Source organism: Panthera tigris, chromosome F3, assembly GCF_018350195.1.
Source record: "Panthera tigris isolate Pti1 chromosome F3, P.tigris_Pti1_mat1.1, whole genome shotgun sequence".
Taxonomy (NCBI): domain Eukaryota; kingdom Metazoa; phylum Chordata; class Mammalia; order Carnivora; family Felidae; genus Panthera; species Panthera tigris.
In genome coordinates, this window is record NC_056678.1 from 64,288,866 (window position 1) to 64,313,520 (window position 24,655).

The 24,655-nt window shown below is 45.6% G+C and overlaps 1 protein-coding gene across 9 annotated transcripts in view; it reads right to left on the reverse strand.

Annotated features, from left to right (window-relative positions):
- LY9 (lymphocyte antigen 9) overlaps positions 1-24,596 on the reverse strand; it is a 28,718-nt gene extending 4,122 nt beyond the window's left edge. Inside the window, exons 1-9 of one of the 9 annotated variants that reach the window (XM_015542152.2) lie at positions 24,326-24,586; positions 20,426-20,752; positions 7,522-7,797; positions 6,722-7,027; positions 5,327-5,596; positions 3,898-4,065; positions 3,022-3,075; positions 483-736; positions 36-107 (exon numbers count right to left, since the gene is read on the reverse strand). In XM_015542152.2, the coding sequence (XP_015397638.2) occupies positions 36-107; positions 483-736; positions 3,022-3,075; positions 3,898-4,065; positions 5,327-5,596; positions 6,722-7,027; positions 7,522-7,797; positions 20,426-20,752; positions 24,326-24,449 (1,851 nt within the window). In that variant the 5' untranslated portion in view covers positions 24,450-24,586. The other 8 variants (XR_006213852.1, XM_042975964.1, XM_015542151.2 and 5 more) reach the window with 8 other exon arrangements.
- Positions 24,597-24,655: the final 59 nt, after the last annotated feature.

Genomic DNA, 24,655 nt, shown 5'->3' on the forward strand with positions numbered 1-24,655 from the left:
TAAGAGCCTCGGGATACAGAGAAAATTGTTCTCACCTTCTGGGGTGTCTGGATACAGCTGTAGATTGTGGCCAAACCCTCCTTCTGCTGAGGAGCTAGGGTCTTTCCCTGTAACAGATCAACATCAGACTATCTGTACTCACCAGATGAGAGCTTTTCAGGGGGTCACTCTCAGCCCCTAAGGAGAGGGGACACCCCACCAGGTTCAGATTTCACACAGAGGGCGGTGGCTGTCTTAGTGCGGTGGGTACAGCGCTTCTGGTTGTTTGACATCTCCCTTATTAATGGCCCAAGATTGGGAGCCGAGGACGAGCTCCTTCACTCCAAGGGAGCCCAAGGTTTGGTTAACATGAGCAGAGCCACACTTGTCTGCTCGTGTGCTGCTGGTCCTGGCTCCCCGTGTGGGGGGACTAAGTCATCCAGGATATTGGATGGTGTTAGAACTGGAGGAGGTGGGAAGGTGTACTGGTCAAAAGGGCTCACCTGCAAGTTGAGGAATACTTGCGCATACACCGTGTTGTCTTGGGCCGTAGGTGCAGGTGCATTCCTCAGCATGACGAGATCGTACTCTGCTGGCCTCTCAGAAGCCGAGTCAGGTCCAGTGTCCTCCTGGCCTCTTCCAGCCTTGACCATGTCTGTCGTCTCCTCGGTTGTTCCACTGCTGTCAGAGCTGCTGGCAGAGGGGGGCCTAGACCGTTGCTTGGCAGTCTTGAGAAGAGTGTCCAGCTTCTCATACCCTTGGGAGAGCATGTTGCACAGTGTGTGGCCAGCGGTGAGTTTTGAACACATTGTGCAGGGTCGGTAGGAAGTATGGCCGCCCCCGCCTCTTTCTTGTTTTGTGGAAGGAGCCAAGCTACTCTGACTTCTACCCCGGGTGAGGCCTTAAGAACTGGAGGAGAGGCTGTTCTCCAGTCTTCCCTTAGGGGGTTGCATCCCACTCTCCCTTCCTCCTTCCCTTCAAGCATTCACGTGTGACGACTTAGCAACTCTCAGGGAGCAGAAGTGGCCCCATTGGGTGAGCCACCCTAAGTGCCATGATGGGTACTCTGGGAAAACACAAAGGTCATTATGCCTGCTCTTCTTTATTTTATTTTGTTTTATTTTTTTCTTGAGAGAGAGAGAGAGAGAGAGAGAGAGAGAGAGAGAGGGAATGCACATGGGCATGTGAGTGAGTGGCGGAGAGGCAAAGGGAGAGAGGGGAGGAAGGATCTTAAGCAGGCTCCTTGCCCAACCAGGAGCCCGATGGGGGGCTCCATGTCACAACTGTGAGATCATGAACTGAGCCGAAATCTAGAGTCAGATGCCTAAACAACTGAGCCACCCGGGTGCCCCAGACCTGCTCTTGAAGGAGGAGGGATAGAAAGGAGAAGGAATGGCCAGTTAGGAAACTAGTATGCTATTTTAGGGAAGAAGTAACAAGGAATGGGAATGTCTAGTGATGAGGTCTGGTGAAATAAATTAAGGCACATCCGTAGGATGGAATAAATGGGAGTCAGTCTTCATACACATATGTTAATATTCCTAGGATATTCGGTTAAATTCAAAAAGCAAGTTTCAGAAAAATGTTGCAGATTGCTTCCATATGTGTAATTAAATGAAGGGCACCCACCCACGCACCCACCACACACACGCACATGCACGCACGCACAAATATATCTGACGCCTGTAAATGCGTTAAAAGGCTCTGAAAGGATTTAGAAATACATCCTAACAATGAAGGCCGCTGGAGAGACTAGGAGATTGGGATTTGGAGGGAGATTTAATTGTATACCATGTGACTATATGAGTTTTCAATTAAAAAAAAAAATCCTATTCAATAAAACAAAAAAAAATGGTGACAGCATGAACCTAGGCAGTGACAGAAGATGGAGAGGCTTTGGAGAGATGGTGGAGAGGCTAAAGAAGCAGACCATGGGAGTGGAGGAAAGGGGCGCTGGGGAGGGCGGAAGGGCAGGGGTGACAGTGGTGTCCCCAGTACTCCCTTACTCCTCCTACTGTGCCCGGGGTGCCAAGGAATGAGGGCACAGGCTGGCGGAGACCAGGGTCTGCCCTGCCAGCTGTGAGGAGGTAGCTGGTGGGAAGCTCCACACTTAGCCTCCGTCCTGTTTCTTGGCCCCTTTCTCTTGGTTATACTTTTCTTCAGAGAAGCCTGCACTGTTGGATTATTTGAGCCCCTGGCCTCCCACCCAGTCCCTCCTCTTAGTACATCTCCATGGGGGGATCTCCTCCGGGAGGGGTTACCAGGGGTTTTTAAAAGCAGGATTTGTTTGAGTGGGTAGAGTTTGGGGATTCCTTAGAACTCCAGAGCTTAGAGTTCAAGGTGGTAATTGAGGACACCAAGGGATGGGAACGGGGGTGGGAAGGTAAGATGCAGGCATCTCAGCTCACCACCCCAACACCTGTCAGGACAGGTGCACCTTCACACACTTTGTGCTGTTGGGGTGTTGCGCTGTATTTCGTTTGAAGCAAGCATGCCTTAGTTTTTCAGAAATTGGGAAACTACTTCCTCAGTGATGCTCTTGGGTCATAGGTGTCTAGACAGTCTCACGGGCTTAATTTTCATTGGGTTTTAGTTTGGCTTCTGCCGCGGATTTGCCATTCTACCTGGCCTTTGTGTCTCCATTCTCAGAATGAGGAACATGACTCCGCCCTCATCGGAGGCCACGTTCAAGTGGTAATGATCAAAGCCTGAGGAGCTCTAGAGACCCCAGAGGGCAGGCCGCCTCTCCTAGCTTTGGTCACCTTCTCTCTGGAGTCCATCCTCATTGTGGTTTCTGTGCCCCAAACCGCCTTCCTTCTCCAAACCACATTATTTCTCAGACTTTAACAGGTATATGATTCACCTTGTGAAGATGCAGACTAGAGCTCAGTATTCTGGGGCGGTGCCCAAGATTTGCGTTTCTACCAAGCTCCTGGGTGATACTCCTGTCGCTGGTTGGCAGACCACACAGAATAAATAGCCAGGCCTTGGAGCTTCCATCGGGCCCAGGGACCCCATAGCCTGTGTCATTGGTGATATTACCTGGCGCATCCGCTGGGGTTTCAGCTTGGTTGGAGCTGGAGTCTGGGACTGAGTCTGAGAAACGAAGGTAGAGAAGATTTATCAGTAGGGCTGTGAGGAGAGAGGCGTCTGATTTCGTGAGCATCGAAACAGACGGGGAGAGATTTCTGGGGACACGGCCAAGGAAGAGGCTTTAGGGAGGAGGTGAACCCTGATGTGAGCAGGAACCTGATGTGAAAGGGCGACCAGAGTCTAAGGTCATCTTCAGCTGAGAAGAAGGCCCTGGAGCCTCCTGCCATCCCTCGGCCCCATCTGTGGTAGCCCCTCCTCAGATTGGTTTGTTGGCTCTCATCAATTATTCCAGGGATCCTATGTGTTCTAACCAATAGGCTTTTTCTGGCAATTAGTCCATTTCCACTGCAATATGAGATTCCGAGGGAGCTGCCAATCATAATAGCTAATCCCCTTGGCCACGGTGATTGGGCCAAGCCATGGTCACATGACCCGAGGCCAGGCCAATCAGAGATCTTTCAAATGAGAGTTGGAGGGAAACCTCTTTTTTTCTCTTCCCGGTGGCGTATCTCCTAGTAGGTGTGCGTCTGGAGACAGCAATTGCTGTGTTGTGGTACACTCCACCCCACCCGTCAGCTGGGGTCCGTAGGAAAGAACTAAGCTGGCTCGAAGGACAAAGTAGGGGTGAGAGATGGAGAGCTCTGGTCATTTTTGAGTCTCTGGTAACGTTTGTCCCTAAGGCCAGCTCCTTCCCTGCCTTCCCCACAACGAGCACCCCTCCTCCCCATCACTCTGAGAAGAAATGAGGTCTTCGGATAGACGGAGGAGGGGCGGGGGGGGGGGGAGGAGGGAGTGTGGGGGAGGGGGGATCATGAGAGGACAGACAAGCCTGCAAAGGTCCCAGGATATGGTCTAGGGCAGATGCCACTGATCTCAGAAACCCACGCCGTCCTTTTTGCTTCCACATGCACCACCAGATGGAGATCCCAAAGCACAGAAGAACAAGAGCCACCAAGGAGAGTCCGATGTAGAGCTTCATGTTTCTCTCCTGCCCTTTGGAGAGGAAATGAATGGTATTAGTATAAATAATGGTAGGGAGGTTGGAACAATCAGTGAACACAGCATAATGACCATCCTACCTGCCTCTTAAAATTTCATGCTATTGCAGAGCATATTCCTTTTCATTCATTCTACAACTATTCATTGAGCAGGTATTGTTCTGGACAAGAAGCTGTAGTCTGTCTGATGACAGACACTGTCTCTAGGTAGAGCCCCTTGCCCGGTGTCGCAGAGAGTTCATCCTGAACGGGATTTGAACGTAGGCTGCCTGATTCTTAAACACCCTTATCCATCACACTACACCGCTCCTTTCTGTCAATGATATAAGGGCAGTTCCGGGCTCAAGACAGAGTCAAAATTCCCACCTAATTGGGCTCTAAATCCATCTGCTAGCCTGACCTAGCCTCGTCACATTCTAGGTAAACCTTCCTTTTTTTCTACTTCCTTCGAGAGCAGAACAGAGCACAGAACTCAGGGTTTCAATCATGCTTTTGTTGTGTGGCCTTGCTCAAGTCCCTTATACTTTCTGAGTCTCGGTTTCTTCATGTAATGGAGAATAATAAGAACATTTGCCACATAAGACCATTGTAAAGCTGACTGTGTTAAAACTCACCAGGACCTAGACTAGTGCCGGGCCTCTAGTAAGAGCCACCAGGGCTTCATTTCTTGCTTCTAGTCTCAAGTATAGTGGCCACGAGCCATGGCAGGAGCCATTGGAATGTGGCCAGGATGACTCTGGAGCTGAATTGCTTATTTTATTTAATTTTTAAAAATTGAAATTGAAGTATGGCTATTCAGTTTCTTATTGAAAAACCTGATAAGTAGGTTTGGAGCAACTTGGATATGTGAATCTAGCTTCTCAACTCTAAGTTTTATGAAATCTGAATACAGATCAAGTACTTCCCATGAAAATTTGGCATCTGAATTGAGATGTGCTGTTACTGTAAAAACGTACCGGATTTCAGAGACTTAGCACAGCATGAAATGTAAATTATCTCAAGGATAATTGCATATCGGCTACATATTGAAATGATGATATTTGGATATAGTGGGTTAAGCAAAAGATATTACTGAAGTTAATGTTACTTGTTGCTTTTTGCTTTATCTAATGTGGCTATTAGAAAATGTGAATTGCGTGTGTGGTTTCCATTATATTTCTATTGGAATGTGCTACTCTAAAGTACTCTCGCCCACACTCCCTCGCTGCACTTCATAAAGAACCACTCAGAATGCAGACTCTTGGATCAAAGGCAACCTGGGCAGATGTCGCCGGGAAGAAATGACTGGAAGCTCTTGCTGACAGGGTTCCTGGTGGTACATGTGAAGTTGGGATGATTTTCATCACTTCTCCAAGAGATATTGAGGTGAGATCCCCCTTGGGACATGACAGTTCCTTTCTGTAGGAAGGTCCATAAGTATGTCACATTGTGTCCACTGTCCTCCACTGAACATGTCAGGCTGACCCTGCAGATGCCATCCTCACTGAGCTCAAGGCTCCCGGTAACTTTTGGCTTCTTCAGCCTCCCTGTGTGAGGAGAAAGACCTCATGTAGAGTCAGGCCCACCCACTGGGCAGTCGCCACATCTTTACTCATTCAGAATATGCTCATGAAATTGTGTGTTGGAACTGCCTTAGGGCTGAGAAAGTGCCTCCAGGAGTCACGGACATTTTGGAGTGCACTTGGCCTTTCCCTTAGTGGCCGTGAAATCTCAGACATATCAGTTCAACTCTTGGATGCTTGGATGCTTGGATGTTAAAGGAGTTAATAAAAAGTAGAAAAACAAAGATACCACATCATTCTATAGAGTACCCTGTGAAGGACGAGCAAGTAAGCACAATAGTCCACTTACTTCCACACAAGTAAGCACAACATACCATGTGCTCCAAAGACTCTTCAAGGCTTATGTGTTGAGGTGCCATCGTCTAAGTTTTTTTTATTCAGGAGATAAAGTGTAGAGAGGTGAGTGCAGCACTGACACAGAGTTAGTGCCCAATAAATGTTAGCAATTTTAACAGAAATGTAAGATGGGCATCAGTTGTTCCCGGTGCATTATTATTTTTACTAAATCTTCTCGCTTAAAAAAAAATTACATTTGAGTCACAGCTGCTATCGGCGTGGACTAGCTGACTCCCAGCATACTTTAGCAGGACCATGGACAGTGACTCTTTTCAGCTACTTAGACATCAACAAACCCAGGCAGGGGAAGTGATGACAGGAGAGCCAAGCGGCCCTCGTGGGGGGGGGGGGGGGTCAGAGGGTCTTTGGACACTAAAGGCTTTCTCCTCAGTCTTCTCCAATTCCACTCCAGCCAGCTGTTCTCTTATTCAAAAATGATAATATTCTATAAAAAAAACCCCCCACAAAACGATAAGCGATGCAGGAAAACAGTGGCGAGTATTGAAAGTTGGGTGGTGGAGACCTAACTGGAAGTCTAGAAGGGGGACATCGGTAGGTGGATTTTGCCCAGCTGCTGGTTAAAAATTTTTCCTCCTGTGAGTTGACTGGTGCGGACCCAACAGTTGTTCAGGTGGCCCGAGGCATTTTGGTAGGAGGAGAGGCTTGAGGGAAGCAGGAGGCAGGGAAAGCAGCAAAGAGGAGAAACATTTCAGGGAAGGCATCTAATGCTTAGCGCTCTGCTCAGAAACTCACGGTAGATGAGCAGGGTGAAATGTCTTCTGCTGATGACTCCGGAGGCCTCTGAACACACGTAGGCATAGTAGTGGCCGGCATTCTCCATCTTTAGCTGGCCAATCTTCAGGGAGTAGTCTTGGCCAGAGTTCTTGTCAGGAATCTTGGGCTTCACTTCCTGCTTTTTGGTGATAATAGATGTGTTAAACATCCAGACAATGTTATTCACGTGGCGACTGGCCGAGAGTGTTAGGGGGAGGGTGACTGACTCCCCGAGGATCCCCACCACTGTCTCCCCCGTTGATCCTCCTCTGGAGGCTCCCGGAGCTGCAATCAGAGATGAGACATTGGGACTTTAGTTACTGGCCCTATTAACCCTCAGCCTGCCTGAAGGAGACTGAAGTCCCACGTGCTCTCCTGCCCACACCCCGTTTCCCTTCCTATCATGAGGCATCCCTGCGGAACACTTGTCACAGACAGGTATGCACCTGGCTCTGCCTTTCACATACCCGGTCCTCTCCTGCCCTTCCTGACCTTCTGAGGAGACCCCAGGGGATACCCCCACCCAAGCAAAGAACAAACTGGATCCCTTCATCCAAACTCTCTTCCCTTCCCTTGTTCTACCCTTAGAGTTTCAGTTCCCTGGTAGTTCCTACATGCCCCGTCAGTCTCTCTCAGGCCTCAGATGGTAGAGTATAAGGGGTCTTCAAGCCTATCTTCTTGCCTCCCTATTCCACCCGTGTCCTGCCAGAACCCTGGCAGGGTTCCATAGCTACTCAGACTTTCTGGAATCGCCAGGAGGGCCTAAGTGGAACCTGTACCTGTACAGAACTGCCGGGCATGGATGGGGCCAGAGGTGCTCTGGCTGACTGGGTTCCTGGCTGTGCAGGTGTATGGCAGGTCTGGGTCACACGGCATCCAGTAGATGGTGATGGTGGAGGCCCCATGGGATTCAGAAGCATGGGTGTTCTTCGGGGTCCAGCTGTACAGAACACTTGCCCCTGCCCTCTCCACAGAGCAAATCAAGGTAATGTTGCAGGAGGCACTATCAGACATGTTCACGGACTCCACGACAACTCGAGGCACCTGCACCTGCTCTGTATGGACAACAGCAATGAGACTACTCACATTCCTTCTGCAGCAGGACAAGGCTGAGAGAAGAAGGTGATGATGACAGAAGAGCTAGGCAGAGAAGGAAGAAGTCAGCATCCTTCAAGGGGAAGTTTTCAGGCTAGACTGCCTCTTTTCTGCATTTCCGTAGATCCTCGACAGGTGTTATTTCCATGACTCAACATGACTGATTACTCCTCTCCCCATCAGTATCTGAACTACTTGAGGACAGGGCCAATGCCTGTGCCTGGACGTCTAACACAGGCTCGGCCCATGAAAGTCACTCTTGAATGTTTGGTGAATAAATGGATAAATAAGTCAGCCCCAAACACTGTGGAGTAGGGAGCTCTGCCTCTAGATTCTTGAGTTCCTTTTGTCTTTTGATCTGAATTTATGACCCATTGTGTTTCCAGAACTTCTTCCTAGTCCTTTCCTTCCCTTTTGTTCCATTTCCCCTATCCACTGTGTGTGTGTGTGTGTGTGTGTGTGTGTGTACAGGTGTGTGTTTAAGTTTGCTTTTTTGGGGAATTAGTAATACATAAAATTGAAAAGATACACGAAAGAGTATATAATTTAAAAAGCAAGCTATCTTGTCCCAGACACCTATTTCCTCTCCCCAGGAATTATTCCGAGGCATTTCTTGTTGATCTTTCTAGAAATATCCTAGGTATAGATGCATACATGATAGCATACTATATATACTGTTCTGAACCCTTTAAAAACCTAACAACATATTGGATTTCTGGGGAAGATGGCAGAGTAAGAGGACCCCAAGCTCACTTTGTCCCATGGATACAACCAGGTAGCACCCACATCAACGTAAATAACCCAGAAAACGACCTGAAGACTAGCAGAACAAACTCTCCACAGCTAAATGTATAGAAGAGGTCACATCAAAGAGAGGGTGGGGAGGGCAGAGATACAGTTGGGAGCTAAATGGACACACAGGACTGTCCAAGGGAGGGAAGGTGCAAGAGGGGACAGAAACAGACTCTCATACAGGGAAGATGAGTCCTCATAACATTTAGTTTTGAACAACAGTGGGGCCTCATTTCATGAGTTCTTACAATCAGTGGGGCTTAACACCTGGAACTTAAACATTATTTTTTAATGTCTAATTTTGAGAAAGAGAGAGACAGAGCACGAGTGGGGGAGGGGCAGAGAGAGAGGAAGACATAGAATCTGAAGCAGGCTCCAGGCTCCAGGCTCTGAGCTGTCAGCACAGAGCCTGACTTGGGGCTCAAACCCACGAGCTGTGAGATCATGACCTGAGCTGAGGTCGGATGCTCAACTGACTGAGGCGCCTAGGTGCCCTAACACCTGAAACTAAAAGTCAGTGGGCTCAGCTCTGGGAGGGGGAGAGGAAACTGAGTACCTGCCCTTAAAAAGGCAGCACCACAAACGGCTCTGGAGATACAACATAGAAGCAGCAGTTTGAAACCCCTGTAATATATGGGAAAGACATTTGTTTACTAATCTCAGAGTGTGTGCTGTAGGGGCAGAGATTGTTGAGAGCTTCTCCAGGAACAAGGGAGCTGGTGGAAATCATATCCCTCCCTGGCCCGCCAGCCCAGACACATGGACACCTGTGGGAACCAGTGTAGGGCCAACACTTAATACCTAACTTGCTAGCCGCACACTCCACCCCTGCATTCTCCCATAGATATGCCCTCTCCAGTTATGCCTCTGTTCTAGGTCCCCTCCCACGGCAGACCTGAACAAACCTTGCTAACACCAGACACCCTGTCCTCCACACTAATCCCCCCTCCTCCGGCCCCACCGCTTTTGCAGATCTGTCCCCTCCAACCCAGCCTGCCTGGTTCCCATTGGCTACAGCTCCCCTTCTGCAACCAACCAGCGCAAACCTTGATAATGCTGCCAAGCCTGCCCCTGCTTTCTCTTGTGGCCCTGCCCCCTCCAATGCACTCTTGGATGGAGCCCATCCAAAGTGAGGCCACAAGCCTGGCAGTGTGCAAGCAGTGCCAGCAGGGGCCAGCAATGGGCCGGGGACAGACATCTGGTCTGACTACAGGCCCTGCCCACCAATGAAAGCTTTTCTGGAAACAAAACAAGGAAAGCATCCTGCAGTTCAGTGCTACCGCATCTCTGGCAAATGCTTGGTCTGAATTGACTCAAGGCCAGGGCCCTAGATTGACCCACTAACAACACAAGGACCAAACCCTGCCCACAACAGGAAAGGACAGCCATTGCAGATGACTGGACTGAAGGCAAAAGTGGCTCAGCCACAACAGCAGGGCATACACAACACACATAGGAGACACCCCTGAAGCTCCAAGTTCTGGTGAACAAGGGACACTGCACTGCAGGGCACTCTAGGTCCTCTTCTTCATAAAGCCACTACTTTTTTCAAATGTTTATTTATATTTTATATACAGAGAGACAGAGCACAAGCAGGGGAGGGGCAGGGAGAGAGGGAGACAGAATCTGAAGCAGTCTCCAGGCTCTGAGCTGTCAGCACAGAGCCTGACATGGGGCTTGAACTCATGAGCTGTAAGATCATGACCTGAGCTGAAGCTGGATGCTTAACTGACTGAGCCACCCAGGCACCCCAAGCCACTACTTTGAAGAGCAGGAGATGAAACTGACTTTCCTACCACATATAAACAGATACAGAGAGTTAGATAAAATGAGGAAACAGAAGACTATGTCCCAAATGAGAGAACAAGACAAAATCATGGCAACAGAAATAAAAGAAATGGAGATAAGTAGTATGTCTGATAAAGAATTTAGAGTAATGGTCATAAAGATACTCACTGGACTTGAGAAGAGTGGAGGACCTCAGTGGAGTGGAAGACCTCTCTTTAAAAAAGAGATAGAAAACATAAAAAGAACCACGCAGAGAAGAAGAACTCAACAACTGAAATTAAAAATACACAGATGGAATAAAAAGACCAGAGAAAGCAGAACAGATCAGTGACATGGAAGACAGAGTAATGGAAAACAATCAAGCTGAACAGAGGAAAAAAATAATTAGAAAAAAAGAAAATAGACCGGGAGCTCAGCAACACCATCAAGTGTAATAATAGCATTATAAGGATCCCAGAAGGAGAAGAGAATTTGAAGAAATAATAGTAAAAACTTGCTGAATCTGATTTCTGAAACAGAAAGCCAGATCCAGGAGACACAGAGAGCCCCCCAAAATCTCCCAAGGACGTCCACACCAAACACATAGGAATTAAAATGGCAAAAAGTAGTGATAAGAGAATAATTTAAGAACACCAAGAGAAAAGAAAACAGTTACATGCAAGGGAGAATCCCATAAGGCTATGAGCTAATTTTTCAGTAGAAACTTTGCAGGACAAAAGGGAGTGGCATGATATATTCAAAGTGCTGAAAGGAAAAAACCTGCAACCAAAAATACTCTATCAGGCAAAGCTATTATTCAGAATAGAAGGAGACACAAGGAGTTTCCCAGACAGATGTTAAGGGAATCCATGACTACTAAACCAGCCCCGCAAGAAATGTTAAAGGGGACTCTTTGAATGGAAAGGAAAGATCATAAGTAGGAGTGAGAAAAGTAGGAAGCACAAAAGCAATAAAAATAAATTTATCTATAGAGATCAGTCAAAGGATTCACAAAATAAAAAGATGTAAAGTATGGCACCGTATACCTAACATGTGGGAGGGAGATGAGTAAAGAATAGGTTCAAATTTGAATGACCATTAAATTAATACAGGCTGCTATATGAAACAGATGTTATATATAGACCTAATGGTAACCACAAATCAAAAATCAGTGATAGATATGCAAAGAAATAAACAGAAAAGAATCCAAGTATATCACTAAGAAAGCCAACAAATGGTGAGAGAAGAGAGCCAGAGAAGAAAGAGAACTACAAAAACAACCATAAAACAAACAACAAAATGGCAACAAGTACCTACCTGTCAATAACTATTTTGAATGTAAGTGGACTGAAAGCTCCAGTCAAAAGACATAGCATGGCAGAATGGATAAAAAAAAGCAAGATCTATTTATATGCTGCCTATGAGAGACTCATTTCAAACCTAAAGACCCATGCAGATTAAAAGTGAAGTGATGGAAAATCATTGATTATGTGAATGGACATGAAAAAAAAAAAAAAAGCTGGCAAAGCAATAATTGACATGATTGACAAAATGGGCTTTAAGACAAAGAGTGTGACAAGAGAAAAAGGACACTATGTAATCGTAAAGGGTACAATCCAATGAGAATATATAACAATTGTAAATATTTATGAACCCAACATAGAAGTACCCAAATACATAAAGCAGCTAGTAACAAACATAAAGAAAAGGAAGTAATTGATAGTAATACAATACTAGCAGGGGCCTTTAACACCCCACTTACATCAATGGATAGATCATCCAAACAGAAAATCAACAAGGAAACAAGTGGCTTTGAATGACATATTGGAACAGATGGATCTAATAGATATATTCACAACATTTCATCCTAAAACAGCAGAATACACATTCTTTTCACGTGCTCATCAGCATTCTCCACAATAGGTCACATACTTGGCCACCAAACCAGTCTCAACAAACTTAAAAAAATCAAAGTCATATCTGCATCTTTTCTGACCACAACACTATGAAACTAGAAATGAATCACAAGAAAAAGTTTGGAAAAGATACAAACACATGGAGGTTAAATAACATGCTATTAAACAATGAATGAGTCAACCAAGAGATCAGAGGAAATAAAAAAAATACACGTAGAAAATGAAAATGAAAACACAACAGTCCAAAATCTTTGGGATGCAGCAAAAGTTGTTCTAAGAAGGAAGTTTATAGCAATATAGGCCTACATCAAGAAGCAAGAAAAATCTGACATAAACAACCTAATTTTACACCTAAAGGAGCTACAAAAGAAGAACAAACAAAACCCCAAACCAGTCGAAGGAAAGAAATAATCAAGATGAGAGCAGAAATAAATGAAATCAAAACTTCAAAACAGACAAACAAACAATAGAACAGATCAATGAAACCAGGAGCTGTTTCTTCGAAAAGGTCAACAAAATTGATAGGCCTTTAGCTAGACTCAGACAGATAGAGAGAGAGAGAGAGAGAAAACTCAAGTAAACAAAATCCGAAATGAAAGAGGATAAATAACTGACACACAAAAGTACAAAGGATTATAAGAGAATATTATGAAAAATTATATGTCAATAAATTGCACAATCTAGAAGAAATGGATAAATGCCTAGAAAATATAACCTCCCAAAACTGAATCAGGAAGAAATAGAAAATTTGAACAGACTGATTACCATCAATGAAATTGAATCAATAATCAAAAAACTCCCAAAACAAAAAATCCGGGACTTGACATCTTCATAGATGAATTCTACCAAACATTTAAAGAAGAGTTAATGCCTATTATTCTCAAACCATTCCAAAAAATAAGAGAGGAAGGAAACTTCTAAATTCACTCTATGAGGCTAGCATTACCCTGATTCCAAACCAGATAAAGACACTACCAGAGAGGGGCGCCTGGGTGGCTCAGTCGGTTAGACGTCCGACTTCGGCCCAGGTCACGATCTCACGGTCCGTGAGTTCGAGCCCCGCGTCGGGCTCTGGGCTGATGGCTCAGAGCCTGGAGCCTGCTTCCGATTCTGTGTCTCCCTCTCTCTCTGCCCCTCCCCCGTTCATGCTCTGTCTCACTCTGTCTCAAAAATAAATAAACGTTAAAAAAAAATTAAAAAAAAAAAAAAAAGACACTACCAGAGAGAGAGAGAGAGAGAGAGAACTACAGGTCAATATTTCTGATGAACATAGATACAAAAATCCTCAACAAAAAAATTAGCAAACCAAATCCAGCAATACATTAAAAAAAATCACTCACCATGATCAAGTGGGATTTATTCCTGGAATGCAAGGGTGGTTCAATATTCACAAATCAAATGACATGATACATCCCATAAACACAGAAAGGATAAAAAGCATCTGATCATTTCAATAGATACAAAAAAAGCATTTGACAAAGAACAACATCCATTCATGATAAAAATCCTCAACAAGGTAGGTTTAGAGGGAACACACCTCAACAAAATAAAGCCCATATATAAAAAATCCCACCGCTAACGTTATACTTAATAGTGAAAAACTGAGAGCTTTTCCGCTAAGGTCAGGAACAAGAAAGGAAGTCTACTCTCACCACTTTTATTCAAACTAGTACTGTATGTCCTAGCCATAGCAATTAGACAACAAAAAGAAATAAAATGTATCTGAATTGGTAACAAAAAAGTAAGACTTTCACTATTTGCAGATGACATGATACTATGTATAGAAAACCCTAAAGATTCCACCAAAAAAAAAAAAATCCACTAGAACTGATAAATGAATTCAGTAAGGTTGCAGGGTACAAAATCAATATACAGAAGTCCATCGCATTTCTGTACACTAATAATGAAGCAGCAGAAAGAGAAATTAAGAAAACAATCTCATTTACAATTGCACCAAAATTAATAAAATACTCAGGAATAAACTTTACCAAGGAGGTGAAAGATCTGTACTCTGAAAACTGTAAAACACTGATGAAAGAAACTGAAGAAGACACAAATAAATGGAAAGATATTCCATGCTCATGGACTGGAAGAACAAATATTACTGAATTTCCAGGTTAGTCAAAGCAATATACAGATTTAATGCAACCCCTGCCAAAATACCAACAGCATTTTTCACAGAACTAGAACAAACAATGCTTAAATTTGTATGGAATCACACAAGAACCTGAATAGCCAAAGCAATCTTGAAAAAGAAGAACAAATTTGGAAGTATCATGATACGAGATTTCAAGATATACTACAAAACTTTAGTAATCAAAGCAGTATGGCAGTGGCACAGAAATGGACACCTAGATGCATGGAACAGAATAGAGAGCCCAGAAATAAACCCATGATTATATATCAATTAATCTTCGACAAAGGAGGCAAGAATATTCAATGGGAAAAAGACAATCTCTTCAATAAACAGTGTTGGGAAAACTGAACAGCTACATACAAAAGAAAGAAACTGAGCCACCTGCTTACACCATATACAAATGTAAACTCAAAACGGATTAAGGACCTAAATGTGACACTTAAAGTCATAAAGATCCTAGAAGAGAGCACAGGTAGTGATTTCTCTAACATTGGCCATACCAACATTTTTGTAGTTATGTTTCCTGAGGCAAGGGCAACAAAAGCAAAAAGCAACTATTGGGACTACATCAAAATAAAAAGCTTCTGCACATCAAAAGAAACAATCAACGAAACGAAAAGACAACCTATTGAACGGGAGAAGATATTTGCAAATGATGTATTCCATAAAGGATTAGTGTCCAAAATATATAAAGAACTTATACAACTAAACACCCAAAAAACAAATAACCCAATTAAAAAATGGACAGAAGACGTGAAGAGACATTTCTCCAAAGAAGACATCCAGATGTCAACAGACACATGAAAAGATATTTGGGGCGTCTGGGTGGCTCAGCTGTTTAAGTGACCGACTCTTGATTTTGACTCTCGTGATCTTATGGCTCTGCTGACCATGCAGAAACCCATGTTTGGGATTCTCTCTGTTCCTCCTCTTCCCCTCCCCTGCTCATTCTCTCTCTCTCTCTCTCTCTCTCTCTCTCTCTCTCTCTGTCTTTCTGTCTCAGAATAAATAGATAAAAAAAAAAAAAAAGAAAAGTTGGTCGTCATCACTCATCATCAGGGAAATGCAACTCAAAACTACAATGAGACATCATATCATACTTGTCAGAATAGCTAAAACAAAAAAACACAAGAAACAACAAGTGTTGGTAAGGATGTGGAGAAAAAGGAACCTTGTGCACTGTTGGTGGGAATGCAAACTTGTGCAGCCACTGCAGAAAACAGTATGCAGGTTCCTCAGAAAATTAAAAATAGAACTAACATATGATCCAGTAATTCCACAACTGGGTATTTACCCAAAGAATACGAAAACACTAATTCAAAAAGATATATGCACCTCTACGTTTGTTGCAGCATTATCTACAGTAGCCAAATTATGGAAACAGCCCAAGTGTCTATCGGTCGATGAATGGATAAAGAAGATGTGGTATAGATAAGTGAATATTATTCAGCCATAAGAACAAATGCAATCTTGCCATTTGTAACAATAGATGGCTCTAGAGAGTATTTAGCTAAGTGAAATAAGTCAGTCAGAGAAAAACAAATACTATATGATCTCACTCATGTGTGGAAATTAAGAAACAGAATGAACAAGGAAAAAAAGACCAACCCCCCCCCCCAAAAAAAAAAAAAAAGATGCTTAACTACAGAGAACACAATGATGGCTGGCCAGAGGGGACGTGGGTAGGCGATGGATGAACTAAGTGAAGGGGATTAAGAGTACACTTATGATGAGGGTGTCTGGGTGGCTCAGTCGGTTGATCATCTGACTGGCTCAGGTCATGATCGCACGGTTTGTGAGTTCGAGCCCACATCAGGCTCACCGCTCTCAGTGCCGAGCCCCCTTCAGAACCTCTGACCCCCTTTCTCCCGTCCATTCCTCCACTCGTGTGTGCTCTCTCTCTCAAAAATAAGTAAATAAACGAACATTTAAAAAAGACTACACATGTGATGAGCACTGGGTGCTGTATGAAGTGTTGAATCACTGCTGAATCATTGAAACTAATATAACAGTGGATGCTAACTATGCTGGAATTAAAAAAAAAAATTAACACTATATCTTGGGAATTGTATGTCGGTGCACATCGATTCATTATAGAATCGATCATTGATTCAACAGAGTTGATTCAGTCTATTTCTATTCGCAGCATAGAATTCCATTTCTTTAACATATGCGGAGCCCTCTACAAATCAATTTTAAAAAACCTACCTGATAGAAAAATGGTGTCATAGGCTGAATTGTGTCTTCCCAAAGTTCAGATGTTAAAGCCCTGACTCCAAGTACCTAAGAATATGTTTTTATATGGATATAGGACTGTGTTTGGAGAGAGAAGTCATTACATTAAAATGAGGTCATTAGAATGGTCCCTAACCCAATATGACTGGTGTCCTTACACGAAGAGGGGGCAACTGAGTGGCTCAGTCAGTTAAGCATCTGACTTCGGCTCAGGTCACCATCTCGCGGTCCGTGAGTTCGAGCCCCGCGTCGGGCTCTGTGCTGATGGCTCAGAGCCTGGAGCCTGCTTCGGATTCTGTGTCCCCCTCTCTTCCTGCCCCTCCCCCGCTCTCTCTCTGTCTCTCTCTCTCTCTCAGAAATAAAATAAAAACATTAACACATTTTTAAGAAGAGGAGACCGGGACACAGACAGCACGGACAGAATGACAACCGTGTGAGAACCCAGAGAGAGAAGGTGGCTATTTGCAAGCCAAAGGGAGAGGCTTTGGAGGAAACCCAACCTGCCGACATCTTGACTGGTCTCCAGAGCTGCGAGAAAGTAAACTTCTGTCGTTAAGGTTACTGTCTGTGGTACTCGGTTATGGCAGCCTTAGCAAACCAGTATGGATTTTGGTACCAGACATGGGTTGCTGCTGTAACAAACACCGAAAACTGTGGAAGTGGCTTTGGACTCGGCTAATGGATACAGGTCTAGAGGGTTTTGAAGCGTGTGTTAGGAAAAGCCTAGACTGTCCTCAAGAGACTGTAGAAATATGGATGTTAAAGTTGGTTCTGGTAAGGGCTCAGAAAGAAGAGAGGAGAGCTGAAGAGGAAGCTTCCGTTATCCTGGAGTCACACAGGGTATTATCATGAGCAGAATATTGGTAGAAATATGAACCCTACAGGTGTTTCTGGCGAGGTGTGAGATGTAACTGAGGAACATGTTATTGGACACTAGAGGAAGTGACCCACTCGTCACAGACTGGTGAAGAATTTAGAAAAATTGCGTTGCAGTGTTTTGTAGAAAGTAGCATATTCAGGGGTGCCTGGGTGGCTCTGTTGGTTGAGCGTCCAACTCTTGATTTCAGCTCAGGTCACGATGTCATGATTTGTGGGTTTGAGCCCTGGGTCGGGCTCTGCGTTGACGGTGCAGAGCCTGCTTGGGATTCTCTCTCTCCCTTTCTCTCTCTCTGCCCCTCCCCTGCTCACACATGCACACACACACTCTCTCTCTCTCAAAAGAAATAAACTTAAAAAAAAATTTAAGAAACAAACTTTAAAAAAAGAAAGTAGCACATTTAAATGACAAATTTGAGTATTTCGCTAAAGAGACCTCTAAGCAAAGTATTGAGGGCACTGTGTGGTTTTTCCTTTCTGCTTGTCGTACAATTTTAGAGGAGGGCCATAAATTGAAGAAGGAAGTGTTGAGAAAGAAGGAACCAGAACTTGCAGATTTAGAAAATTCTCAGCCTATAAGGTGTGGCTAGACGACATTTGCTGAAGAGATTACGGTGTGACTCATGGATTTAGTCAACTCTATCAGCAGAAGTGTTTCCAGCCTGGACTGAAGGGACAGAGGTGGGACAAAATTAAGAAACGCTGTCACACTTGTGGGATTCTACAGGATGGGCCAATAGAGCTTCTCAGTTGAGATCATGCCTTATCCTTCGAGAAGAGGGAAGAATATGCCCAAGAGCAGTTCAGGGGTGGATAGGGCTGCCACTGCCTTTGCCCCCCCTGGCCTAGAGGGCCCAGGCCCAGGGGCAGTTGGTGGGGCGATTTCCTCCTTGGTTCCAGGGGTCAGGGATGCTGCCCAGGGCCAAGGAGTGGGGGGCGGCCACCCAGGGGGCCCAGAGGATAGAGCATAGGGCCAGATAAGATTGTTCTTAAAGGTTAAAATTTAATGGGATTTGACCTGCTAGATCGCAGACTTCCTTGGGATCCATGGCCGCTCTCTTCTTTTCTATTGCTCCCTTTTGGAATATGAATGTCTATCCTATGCCTATCCCACCATCCTAGTATGGAGACAGATAACTTGTCTGGTTTTCCAGTTTCACAGCCAGGGGGGGAATTTTGCCTCAAGACAAATTACATCTCGAGTCTCACCCATAATGCTTTAGATGATATCTAGATAAGCTTTTGGACTTAGAATTGATAGTGGGGTGTCTGCTGAGATGGAATGAATGTATTTCGCACATGAGAAGGAAGTGAGTTTTGGGGGGCCAGAGGGCAGACTGTTATGAACTGAATCGTGTCCCTTCAAAATTCATATGTTGAAGCCCTGATCCCCGGTACCCCAGAATGTGACTCGATTTGGAGACAGAGCCTTTCAAGAGATAATTAAGGGGGGGCGCCTGGGTGGCTCAGTCAGTTGGGTGTCCTACCCTTCATTTCTGCTCGGGTCATGATCTGATGGTTCGTGGGACTGAGCTCTGCCCTGACAGTGCGGAGCCTGCTTGGGATTTCCTCTCTCCCCTCTCTCTTCCTCTCTCTGCCCCTCCCCCACCCATCTAGCGGGCGCTCTCTCTCAAAATACATAAACAGACTTAAAAAAAATATAAAGAGGGAATTAAGTTGAAATTAGGAACCAAGGAACAGACTCTCAGCCCTACAGGGCAAACTGCTGGTCACCAGAAGGGAGGCGTGGTGGGGGGAATGGGTGAAACAGGCGAAGGGGACAAAGGGAACAGGTGACACTCATATTGGTGAGCACTGAGTAACATACAGAAGTGTTGAATCACTATATTGTACCCTGAAACTAATATAACACTGTATGTTAACTATACTGAAATTAAAACAAAAAACCTAAAAATAAAGAATGACTTACATGGATTATACATTAACCAGTAAACGATTTATTTAAAAGAACACTTTTTAGCTTCTCTTTTCTTTTTAAAATTTTTTTTAACGTTTATTTATTTTTGAGACAGAGAGAGACAGAGCATGAATGGGGGAGGGGCAGAGAGAGAGGGAGACACAGAATCAGAAGTAGGCTCCAGGCTCTGAGCCATCAGCCCAGAGCCCGACACGGGGCTCGAACTCACGGACCATGAGATCGTGACCTGGGTGGAAGTCGGACGTCTAACTGACTGAGCCACCCAGGTGCCCCTAGCTTCTCTTTTCTTGATAGGACCGTGTGAGGACGTGTCGAGAGGGTAGTTATTGGCAAGCCTGGAAGCCAGGCCGCAGGAGAAACCCAACCTGCTGATATCTTGAGTTTGAACTTCCAGCCTCCAGAACCGTGAGAAAAGAAGTTTCCGTTGTTTAAACCACCCCGTCTGTGGTATTTGGTTAATGTCAGCCCTAGCAAGCTAGTATAGATGGGTAAAGGGTATTATAACAGGGTTATAGAAAAGAGAATACAAACGGCTTTTAAACCCATTTTGTCTGTGTTTTCACTCTGACGTCTATATTTATGGAACCGGATGAAAGTGACCAACAAGATAGTCCTATCTGTCCTCGAGGGATAAACTGCTGGAGAGAGAAAAAAAAAAATCTGCTTTTAAAAATAAAAGATCAGGGGCACCCGAGTGGCTCAGTCGGTTGAGTGTCTGATTCTTGATTTTGGCTCAGGTCATGATCTCACTCGCAGTTTGTGAGTTCGAGCCCAGCGTCGGGCTCTGTGTTGACAGCGTGGAGCCTGCTTGGGATTCTCTCTCCCTCTCCCTCTCCCTCTCCGCTACCCTCTCTGTCAAAAATAAAGAAATAAACATAAAAAAAATCCCAAAAGATCAAAACCCACAGAAGCCCTCTAGAACTCACCATAGACACGCAGGATGAATTCCTCATCAGCGGTGACCTCAGAATTCTTGCGGTTTATCTGGGCTTTGTAGGATCCTGCGTCTTCCAAAGTCAGGTTGCTGATAGACAAGGAGTAGTTCCAGCTGATGTTCAGTCGGTTCTGGTAGCTTTTGTCCATAATGATAACTTGCGTTTCTGTGACTGCTAAAGCAAGAGCTTTTTGGGGACCATTCCAGGTGACGTGCTCAATCTCTGTGTCCACTGAAATGTTCAGGGAGAAAGTCACCGACCCTCCTAGAATCCCTGGCACCACTGTTGGGGGTGAGTCCTTTCCAGAGGCTTCTAGTCCTACAGCGACAGAAGAGGGAGTGGAGGAACAGTTGGACTTTCAAGTCAGCCTTCATTCATTCATTCATTCATTCATTCACTCATTCAATAAAAACACAGTGAGAATAAATCCCAGATGATGAGAAATGAAATAAAATTCCAGCCCTCCTTCGTCTAGGCTTGTTGCCTAACAAAATCATTCATTCATGCCCCAAATTAACTTTCATTCCCTTTCTCCCATGAATGCATCTACAATAATCAGGGAAACAGACATTCTAGGTTTCTGTCCCAGCAGGGAAACTAGCCTTGTGGCTTTGGGTGAATTTTTGAATTTCTTTGAGAATCAGTTTACTCATCTATGGGACAGAAATGTTCATTATGGGTGTGAATGAATACAGATGGCAAAGTTGGAATAAAATCACGTTGCTGCAAATCATAAAGAACAAAAGAGGTAAAAAAAAAAAAAGGAGCACCTTTTTAAAAATTAGATGGCAAGATGGATGCCTAGCAGCGTGGATAGATGGATAGGTGTGTGAGAAGGCGAGTGAAATGAAAATGATGGGAGATCCAGGGTGGGAAGCATATGAGTGTTGGTGTAAAATTCTTTCAAGCTTTCCCTGTGCTCAAGAATTTTCATAATGAGATGTTAGCAACAAAAGGAGCCTCTGTCTCACTCTTCCTTTCCCTCATGGCCCAGGGGATCTCAGACTGGCTTTGCCTTGGCCGGGGAGATCTGGTCTGTCCTTAGGAACAAGGTTTGGGGTTCGGGATAGTAAGTAGCGTCGAATCCTCTCCTAATTGCCTCATCTCAGGAAAGACCAAGATCCCCGATCAACATTGTTACCGCGGCTTCCAGAGGCCCGGCATCTGTCCGAGGCAGCTCATTTCCTTGTAGGGGCCCTGTGAATGTCGGCTGGGTGACCCCAGCCTGGATTCCCGGATTCAAGGACTTCTGAGGCTCTGGAGAGTCCTCTGAAAATTCCGGACTAAGTCAGATGGGTTCAGGACCCAGATTACTCCAGGAATCTGGGCGGAAACATAAGTAAAAAATGTTAGAGAGAGAGAGAGAGAGAGAGAGAGAAGAAAGGCCCAGGTACAGCCTGGACTGATGGAAAAAGGCCGAGGCGTGCTCTGAATACCCAGAGGGTACAGAATTATGCAGATACAGAGAAGAGACTCCCAGACTGGTGTAGATCAGGTGTGTGTGGGGAGGGTTCTCTATCCATCATCATCCAAGCACTTGGACCTTGTGGAGAGGCAGCTAGGAAGGACGCAGAGCTAGGGACCTTGGACGAGCTAGGCTAGGTCGCTTCAGGTGAATTCTGGGGGGTAGTCACGAGGGAGAAACTTGGTTGGTTTTGACGCTGGCTTGAAGTTGCCTTGCAGAGAGCTCTTCTCATCTGGAAGATGCTGGCGATTGCCACGTCATGGAGAAACCACCTCGTTCAATCCTCAAAATTACCTGGTGACTAGCCACCCCCCCCCCACCTTTTTGTTCACAGATGAGGAGCTAAAATTTCAAGCGTTTAAACTATTTGCTTGAGACGACAGGGTCGGTCAGCTCTCTCTTCACATCAAAGATCAGCAAAGGTCCCCAGACAGTCAGCAAGGGGAGTGGGAGGCGGTTCGTGGCGGGTCAAACCCTGTTACCTGGTGAAGCAAACAACGCCACATGACAGGTATCAGCCACCTTATTTCGAACCACTTATTTTGAACTATTATTGTGGCAAGTCGTCGAACGGCATTCAACGGTCGTGATAACTGCATTTGGCTTCTCCGTCTTTACTAGTTTCCAAATAAGCCACTTAGTGATTGTAACAATCAGCTTCTACCAACTAGGTACCGAGCACTGACATGTATCCTTTTTAATCTATTGAGAGAGTCTTGCATGATCCACTTTACGAATCACATTCTCTACTGAAGACGCAGAGACTCACACAGCTAGGAAGTAACGGAACAAGGATTTAACTTCAAGTGTTTCCGACTGGCCCAAGGTAAGCCACTTTGGCATGAAGGTTATTCTGAGCTGAAGGCGATCGAGACCGTGTGGGCTCAAGAGAAACTTTGCCCCCCCCCTTCACTACATAGAAGACTCTAAGTTGGGGTCTTTCCCAGGATAAGGGTCGTGAGCAGAGATAAATCTGATCTGCGTGACCCATCTGTACGGCACGGCGAACATCTAATTACCAAACATCTGTTCTCTTTGTCGCCCTGTGAACTACTTGCCTCCCCTCGGAAGTCCCAGACCCCTGCCCCCTTCTCCTTAGTTTGGGATGACATACAGACCTCATTTTGCCTGTCTTTGAAATCCCGTGTCTGTGTGGATTCCCCATACATACACTATTAAGTTGTATTTTCTCCTGTTAATCTGTCTCATGTCAATTGGATTCTTAGTCCAGCTGGAAGGACCTTGAAGGGGACAGGAATCCTTACTCTCCAAACAGGGGACAGGACGTTCTGCTCCCTGACATACTAAAACGGAAGGACTTTTCACCCTACTGTCTCCTAAGTTCCTGAAACCACTCCTTGGATCCACAAGAGCATCAAGGTAACTCCCTGCTAGACCAAAACAGGGAAGTTTGAGGTTATCCCGTCTGGTGGAGCTAGACAGAGGGAGAGGTGCCTCTCTGCCTGGAAATTGACTTGTTGGTCACCTGAGGCTTGGGTGACATCGCATTGGCTAATTTCGGGTTTATCCAACACAACCAAGAAGCACCCCAAAAGTTGGGTGTGGATATAAAGAGCCGTGATGCTTCCGATGTTTTCACGGTGAGCAATGATGAACATGGAAAATGAGGACAGTTCAGACTTGACCTCAGCCCTGGAGTCTAGGCCCCTCTCTTCCATACATGCATCTGGGAGTTCTTCTAGAACTCCCCTCACTGCCTACGCCTCCTACTCCCACTACTTTCCGGGTCCCTATGCTACTGTACCGTGCTCCAAGGCCCTGGGGAAAATGGGATTACCAGGGGACAGTAGATGCCACCACACCGGGTGGCTGAGACATTCCCTGGGGTAGTGGGTCAGCTCTGCCTGCCGGCCATGCTGCTGAGAGACGTTTCCCAGAAACCTGCAGGACTTGGGCCTTGATGGGGAGGTAGGATGTGAGGAGAAAAGGACACTCAGAGAGCAGCCACCTGGCCCAGTGCCACCAGACCATCTCCGGATCCCCAGGGAAGCCTGAAGTTTGGGATAGAAGGTAAGCATGACAGAACGTAGAAAGAAGTTCCAGGAGTTCTGTGTGTCCCTAAGGAAGGGGGGTGGCTAGTCATCAGGGGAAACTTCCGTATCTCTCTGTGCATTCTATCCACACTGTGTGGGGAGCAAACTCACCACTCAGCATTTCTCAGCAGGAAAACGTGAGGGTGAGAGGAACACAGTCTGAGCCCAGACTTGAGACTGGGGCTAGGATGCCGTCTGCTCATGGTGAGTGACTGTGCATGCACTCACACACAGAGACACAGCTGGGAATAAGGTGGAACCCGCCGCAGAATGACCACGAAGAGAAGAGTTTCCTGAGTTTGCCAGCAAAGAATGTGACCGGCCCCAGAGGGACACCACGAGCAAGCGGTGGTGGCCGCAATGTGGACTTACCCACGAGCAGGAAGAGGAGATGTGTCCACAGTAAGGGAGAGAATACGTGCGGCTGACTCTTCTGTGGTTTCCTGGAGAAGGACCGTAGCACCCAGTCATCCGGGTGTTTCTTTGGACCCGCCATGATGGTCTTCTCTCAGACCTCAGGCTGAAAGAGGAAGTGCTTACCACAGCTTCCCTGCTTGTGCACGCGCGCGCGCACGTGTGTGTGTGTGTGTGTGTGTGTGTGTGTCCCAGGGAGGGTTGTTTATATCTGGTACCACAGACTCCTCCCACATGCTCAGGCTGGGGTAGGGGGTCCCACGTCTTTTCAGGGCCTTCATGGGATTT